Source organism: Corvus kubaryi, unplaced genomic scaffold, assembly GCF_017639235.1.
Source record: "Corvus kubaryi isolate FWS band 111438036 unplaced genomic scaffold, C.kubaryi_AGA036_p1.0 36947, whole genome shotgun sequence".
NCBI classification, from domain to species: domain Eukaryota; kingdom Metazoa; phylum Chordata; class Aves; order Passeriformes; family Corvidae; genus Corvus; species Corvus kubaryi.
Window position 1 is genome coordinate 633 of NW_024580989.1, and position 7,143 is coordinate 7,775.

The 7,143-nt window shown below is 68.2% G+C and overlaps 1 protein-coding gene across 1 annotated transcript in view; it reads right to left on the reverse strand.

Annotated features, from left to right (window-relative positions):
- The window catches only part of LOC121660808 (translation initiation factor IF-2-like), a gene marked incomplete at its 3' end in the record, with an annotated part of 4,573 nt that extends 617 nt beyond the window's left edge, over positions 1-3,956 (reverse strand). Inside the window, exons 1-2 of the mRNA XM_042020310.1 lie at positions 3,808-3,956; positions 2,259-2,882 (exon numbers count right to left, since the gene is read on the reverse strand). Coding sequence (XP_041876244.1) covers positions 2,259-2,882; positions 3,808-3,956 — 773 coding nt within the window. The remainder of the gene's footprint in view (positions 1-2,258; positions 2,883-3,807) is intronic.
- Positions 3,957-7,143: the final 3,187 nt, after the last annotated feature.

A 7,143-nucleotide genomic window follows, 5' to 3' on the forward strand; every position in this document is an offset into this window, starting at 1 on the left:
GGGGGGGGGTCCTGGGTCCATGGGGGTCCCCAACCCCCCCGGCCCTGGGGGGGTCCCCAGCCTCATTGCCGGGGGTCCCCATCCCGCGGGGTCCCCGCCGGGTGCAGCCCCCGCCCCCGGGGTGCTGGGGGGAGCCGGGGGGGCTGCGTGGGGGTGGGGGGGGTGACTCACCGCCGGCAAATTTAGCAACCGGCTCCGGGAAGAAAAAAGGGCTTTTTTGGAATTTTAGCGGGATTGATTCCCCTGCCTCCGGAGGCGCAGGGGGCAGCCAGGCCCGGGTCCGCGGGGAGGGGCACCCTGGGTGACACCCTGGGTGGCATCTGGCGTCACCCCAAGTGGCATCCCCGGTTTGGGATGCGGTTTGGGGTCCGCACAGGTGGATTGGGGGGGTCCGGCAGGTCCAGCCCCCCAGAATTGGGGTGCCCCAGCAGAGGCGGGTGGGGTGCGGGGGATCCTCCGGATCATTCCCAATGGATCCGGGGTGTCCCCGGGATGGGACAGAGACAGGGATGAGGATGAGGACGAGGATGTGAGTGGGAAGATGGGATGGAGAATGATGAGAGCAAGGAAGAGATGGGGGAGAGGGATGGAGACAGATGGGATGGGAATGGGGCAGGGATGGGCATGGGAAAGGTTGGGGACTGGGGAGGAGGTGGGATGGGGACAGGGAAGAAACAGGGATGGGGATGAAATAAAGATGGTGAGAGGGATGGGATTGAGACGGAGAGCAGGAAGAGCAGAACACTGGGAAGGTGACAGGGACCGGGATATCTCCCAGGGTCCCCCTCCCAGCGCCCCCCCCCCCCCCCCCAAAAACCATCCCGTGTCACCCCATCCCATCGGGTGCCAGCCGCGCCAGCCCCGGGGGCGTCGGGAAGGGGCGTCCCTGCTATTCCTGGTAGCTGGGATTTCCTTCCCAACCCACCGGGATCTGCTCCGGCAGCCGGAGACAACCGTGAATCATTTTTAATGGCCACAGGTGACTCATCCCCCTCGGAAAAGATTCCGGCACATCAGAAATGCCGGAGGGGCTGCGACGCCGCCATCACCGCGGGGTCGGCGGCCGCGGGAATTATTAATATCCGTAGGGAAAGGGGGTTGGAGCAGGAGGAATTCATTAGGGCTGCAGGAACCCAGGAGCAGCCGCCGGGAGCTGGGAAGAGCCTCCAGGAGCCGGTGGCAGCTGGCTGGATCCTGGCACGGCTGCGGCTCCGGCCCTGCTCCGGCGCGATCCCACCTTGGGATCTCACCTGCCTTCGGCTTCATTCCGCTAATTGGCCCAGGAAGGGGAAAATCCGGGAGCCAGGGTGGAGCTGGTTCCTCCTGGCTGCTCCCCGCCGAACCCCAACAGCACCGGGATGCCGGGATAACGGGGCGGGGGTCATAGGGCAGCAGGGGAACGGGATCCCACACCCCAATCCCTGGATTTAGGGGGGTTTCACCGAGGGGGATTCCGGCCCTGCTGCTCCCCATCGCCCTCTCCAGCTGCTTGCCATCCATGGGGACGGGAGGAAGAGGAGGAGGAGGAAGGAAATCACCCCCCGCTTCCCGAATCCCGACCATCTGCTGAGCCTCCTGTGCATAAATTAACGCCCCTAATGAAGCCGGAGCCGCCGGAAGGACGCAGAGCACACGGCACATGGCGGCGCATTCCCAAGTTGTTTTCCCTAAAAAAACTTCCCAACCGGGAACGGGAAGAGCCAGCGCTGGGGCCAGATGGATCCTGGGGGGCTGCATCCCCCCCGCCCCCCCAAACCAGGCATCTCCCAGTCTCCTGGATCCTGGTGGCAGCTCCCGATCCCTGCCTCGGGATCCCCAGGCTCCCAGCGGTGGCCTCAGGAGCGGGATCGCCCCGGGAAGAGGCGGCAGCATGAAGGGGAGACCCCGAAACAGAGGTGCTGGGATGGGGGACCCCTCCCTCAGGGCCCGGGGGGGGTCCCTGGGTACCCCCAATTCCCATCTCCGGTACTGGGAGGATGCTGGGGGGGGTCCCACCTCCAGTGCCAGCACCGGGATGAGGACGGGGGGCTCCCAGTGCCAGTACTGGGATAATGCTGGGGGGGTCCCACCTCTGATCCCGGTACCGGGAGGATACTGGGGAGGGGGTCCCGCCTCCAATCCCGGTCCCAAGAGGGGCCCCAGGGGAGGCCCCACCTCCGGCACCGGTACCGGGATGACGCTGGGTGAGCTCCCACCTCCAGTCCCGGTACCGGGAGGACGCTGGGGGCGTCCCCGGGGGTGTCGCCGGCGTCACCTACCGCTTGCCGGTGCCAGGGGTCCCATGGAGGGAGGAGGGCCAGGACATGCGGGCGCTGCGCAGCCCGGGCCGGTCCCCGGTGTCCACGGCATCCGCCCGCTCCATGGGCCGGGGCCGGTGCCGGTCGGTGTCGGAGAAGCCGCGGTGGCGGATGCGGATCGGGGTGCGGGGCTGGCGCCAGAGGTGCTGCGGGGGGCGCAGGGGGCCCGGGCCCTCCCGGGGCACCGGCAGCGACAGCGACAGGCTCTTCCTGGAGCCCGGCACCGGCTCCATCATCCCCGGCACCGGGGGGAACCGGGGACCCGCAATGCTGCCGGCGCCGGGACCGCAGCCACCCCCGGTGCCGGAGCCGCTGCCAGTAACGGTGACGGTACCGGAGCGGGTCCCGGAGCCCCTCCCGGTGTCGGAGCTCCTCCCGGTACCGGTTCCGGAGTCCCTCCTTAGCGCTCCGCGGTACCGGCAGCGGCTCCTCCCGGTCCCGGGCTCCTCATGGCCCCGTGCAACCGGTTGGAAAGACCCGGGAAAGAACCTCCCGGTGCCTCCGGTGCCGCCGCCGGTGCCGCTGCCGGTGCCGCTGCCGGTGCCGCCTCCGCGCCTGGCTCGGCGCCTCCCCCCGCCCCGGGACCTCCCCCGCCCCCGGATCGGCTCCGCCCCGGGACCCCGTGAACCCCCCCACGCAGAGTCACGGCGGCGCGGACCCTCCCCGTTAACCGGGGATCCCTCCCCCGGTATTCCCAGAACGGGGATCCCGGATCTTCCTCCCCCCCCCTCCCGATTCCCCCCCCCGCGGGGGGACCCCCCCCCCCCCCCCCGATCTCCCCACGGCGGGGACGGCCCCCCAAAATCCCCTTGGCGAGGATCCCCCTTCTCGGGGTATCCCCCACCTATGGTGCCTCCCCCATTTAGGGATTCCCCCTCCCAGCCGAGGGGACCCCCCCTCCTGTCCCCCCAGTACCCAAACTGGGCCTGGGGGGCACAGGGAACCCCCAGAGCAGCACCGGGACCCCACCAGACCAAGCACAGCACGGACCCCCTTGCAGATTTGGGGGGGCCCCTTTGCACGGCGCTGCAGGGACCCCCCCAGGGCCAGAGTTGGGGTCTCAGCGTGGGGGTCCCCCCCTATACAGACCCCCAGGTTTGGGGGTGTCCCCCCATTTCCATGATACTGCAGAGTCCCCCAGTGCCACACTGCGGGGTCACCCCCTTCCACAGCCCCCCCAGAGGCTGTGGGGACACTCCGGGGTCACCCGTGTAGGCACAGTCCCCACCCTGGACATGGTCCCTGCCCCAGGGAATGTCCCCAGAGAGGACAATGTCCCCATCCCAGGCCAGGTCCTGGCACTGTGCCCATCCAGGGCCGCATCCCCGTCCCCATCCCCGTCCCCATCCCCACCCCACAGGCTCCCCAACCGAGGGACACCTCCCAGCGCTGTCCGGAGCCCCCCGAAATCCCCCTGGATTAGCACGGGGACACTCGGGGTCCCCCCGGTGCTGGCAGCCCCCGGAGGCCGCGCGCCCCCCGTTTGTCCCCCCCATGTCCCCGCCCGTACCTGGGGGGCCGGGGGTGAGTGACCGGCGGGGCCCGCAGGGGCAGCGTGGTGGGGCGCGGGGGGTCGGGGGGCTCCGGGGGCTTCCAGGGGGGCACCTGAAGGGTGGCGGAGAGGCGGCGGCGGCCGCGGTGCAGGTCGGCACCCGGCATGGCCGGGGGGGGCTGCGAGGGGGGCACGGGGCACGTCAGAGGGGCGGGGGGGGGCACGGAATGGCACGGCACGGCACAGCCAGGCAGGCTGCCAGCACATGGCACAGCACGGCACGGCACGGCACTGCACGGCCAGGAGAGCCTCCCGCCACCTGGCACGGCACGGAATGGCACAGCTTGGCAAGCGACTCTCACACCAGAGCGTGGCACAACACGGCACGGCACGGCCAGGGAGCCTCGCACGGCACGGCACGGCGCAGCATCACCCGGCGGGGCACACGGCATGGCACAGCATCGAACCACACGGATTGGCACGGCACGGCGCGGCACTGCCAGGGAGCACGGCACGGCACGGCACCGCATGGCACGGCCCTGGCACGGCACAGAAAGGCACCGCGCTGGCACCGCGCCCCGGCCGGAGCCCCCCGCCCTCCCCCCGGTGCCCCTCACCTGCTGCTCAGGCCCGGCCACGCTGCTCCGGTCCCTCCTCATGTGGGGTGCCAGGGCTCAGGGCACCGCGCCCACGCGGGGGGACCCCAGAATGTCCCGGGGGGCTGCGGGACCTGCGGGGGAGAGGTGAGGGTGAGGGGGGAGTGGGGAGACCCCCGGTACCCCCCCGCCGCCAGCCCCCCCCCCCCCGGTACCCCCCCGGCACTCGCCTCCCCCCCGGTACCGTGCCGGGCTGAGCCCCGACACGCTCGTTACAGCCCGGAGCTGCCGGTGGGCACGGACCACCGGGACAGCCCCGCTCCGCACCCCAGGGACCCTCTGGCTCCTCCCGGCACGGGTTGCCAAGGAAACCGCGGCATCGCATCCCGTGGGATCGTCGGCCACGGGCATCACCGTCGCTTCCCGCGGCACCGGAATCCTTCCCGCGGCACCGACAACATCCCCGGAACCCCCGGAGCCGCAGCTCCCGGAGCCCCTCAGACCCGAAGCCCCCGGTCCCGCATCCCCGGAGCTCCCCGCGGTTCCTGCGGCCGCTGCCACACTCCGGTCCCGGCCATCTCCCGGTACCGGGGGCACCGGGGGATGCTCGGGGCCGGGACAGCACCGGCCCCCGGGAGTGGGGGGGCTCTGGCCGGGACGGCAGGAGGGGAGCGCCCATCGCCGTGCCCTCCCCGTACCTGGCCGCCTGCCGGTGCCGCGGCGCTGCCCGGCATCCTCCCGCCTTTGTCTCCGGCGGGAGCGGCCCCGGTGCCGCCGGGAGCGCCCGGTCACAGCGGCGGAAACGCGGCGGGGGCGGCTCCTCCCACCCCCGCACCGGCCCCGGCCCCGCGCCGGTCTCCCGTGCCGGTCTCCCGTGCCCGCCCGTGCCGCTGCTGTTCCCGGTGCCGGTGCCGTTCCCGTACCTGGCCGCCTCCCGGTGCCGCGGCGCTCCCCGGCATCGTCCCGCCTTTGTCTCCGGCGGGAGCGGCCCCGGTGACAGCGGCGGAAACGCGGCGGGGGCGGCTCCTCCCACCCCCGCACCGGCCCCGGGCGCTCCCGGTGTCCCCGGGACTGTCCCCTGCCCTGGATATCCGCGCGTTCCACGCGTGTCCGTCTGTCCCCAGAGCGCCGTGTCCCTCTGTCCCCGCGCCGCCCTGTCCCTCTCCAGCCTCCAGGATGGATAAAGGGGTTCCCCCCCCCTCGACTGAACCCCCCGAAATGACAGAAAAAGAGGCTTTCGCCTCAATTAAAACCCCGCAAATGACGGGAAAGGGGAATTTCTCCTCAATTTAAACCCTTACAGTGGTGAAAATGGAGGGTCCCGCCTCAACTTGACCCGCTAAAACGAGGGGAAATGGAATTCCCCCGTCAGTTTAACACCCCCAAAATGCTTTCCTTACCTATTACCGGTTTTCCCCTCAAGAAACACTATTTTTAGGGCTTTTGGGACACCTTTTTCCCCCGCGAAGGTCCCTTGTAACTGAGACTCCCCCTCGATGGAACTCCTAAAATGGCCCATAAAGAGGCTCCTCTCAATTTAAACCCTTAAAAACGAGGGGAAACAGGGATTCCTCCTCAATTTAACCCTTAAAATGATGAAAACGGGGAGTTGTCCTCATTCCAAACGCAGGAAAAAAAAAAAAAAAAGGCATCATAACGGTTTTCCCTTTCCATTTAAACCCGAAAATAAGGGAAAAGGGGATCCCCGTCGAGGGACACCCCTGAAATCACGCGAAAGGTGGGATTCCCTTAGAAAATTTTGCGAATTTTTAGACACCGAAAATCGCAGGTGAAGGGGGCGGGGGGATCCTGGGGTGGGGTCTCTCTCCCCAACCCTCTCCGTGCCCCCCCTAAATCCTCTCCCAGGACCCCCAAACGCCTCCGTACCCCCCAAATCCCCTCCCAGCACCCCCCTCCCCCCCCCCAAATCTCTCCGTGCCCCCCCCGCCCCACCCCGGTCCCCGGGGGTCCCTTTGCCCCGGCGCTTTACGGCAGTGTGGTCGGCGCGGCGGCGGCGTTTTACGGCAGTGTGGCGGACACGGCGGTGCGGTGGCGGCGCTTTATGGCAGTGTGGCGTGCTCGGAGCTGCTGCGGCGGCTTACGGCAACGTGGCGGCGCTTTACGGCAGTGCGGCGAGCTCGCTGAGGCGGCGGCGGCGCTCTACGGCAGCGTTGCGGGGAAGGAGCGGCGCCGGCGGCGGCTGCGGTTTACGCAGCTCTACCCAACGCGCCCAAAAAAGTCTTTAATCGGCGTTTAGCCTCCCCCTTTCGAGCCCTTAAACCCGTGGCAGCATAACCTACAACGCAACGAGCACCCTCAAAACCCTCCCAGCATCCCTAAGTCTTGTCTAGCAATCCCAAAAACATCTCCCAGTGCATCCCAGAGCCCCCAGTCATATCCCAGTCCCTCCACAGTGCCCACAGCCCCTCTCCAGTCCATCCCAGTGACCCCAGAAAAAGAGAAGCTTTTGAGGAGAAAAGAGGTTTAAACGGAGAGGAAAAAACTTACTTTTCTGTTGTTATCTGTGTGATGGAAAAAAGCCAGGCAAGTTGAGGGGAAAAGGGTGGAAAACGTGAGGGGGGAAGGGTGGGAAACATGAGGGGAGAAAAGAGTGGGAAAGGTGAGGGGAAAAGGGAGGGAAACGTGAGGGGAGGAAAAACCGGGAAAGGTGAGGGGTGAAAAGGGCGGGAAATGTGAGGGGAGAAAAGAGCGGGAAACGTGAGGGGAGAAAAGGGCGGGAAACGTGAGGGGAGAAAAG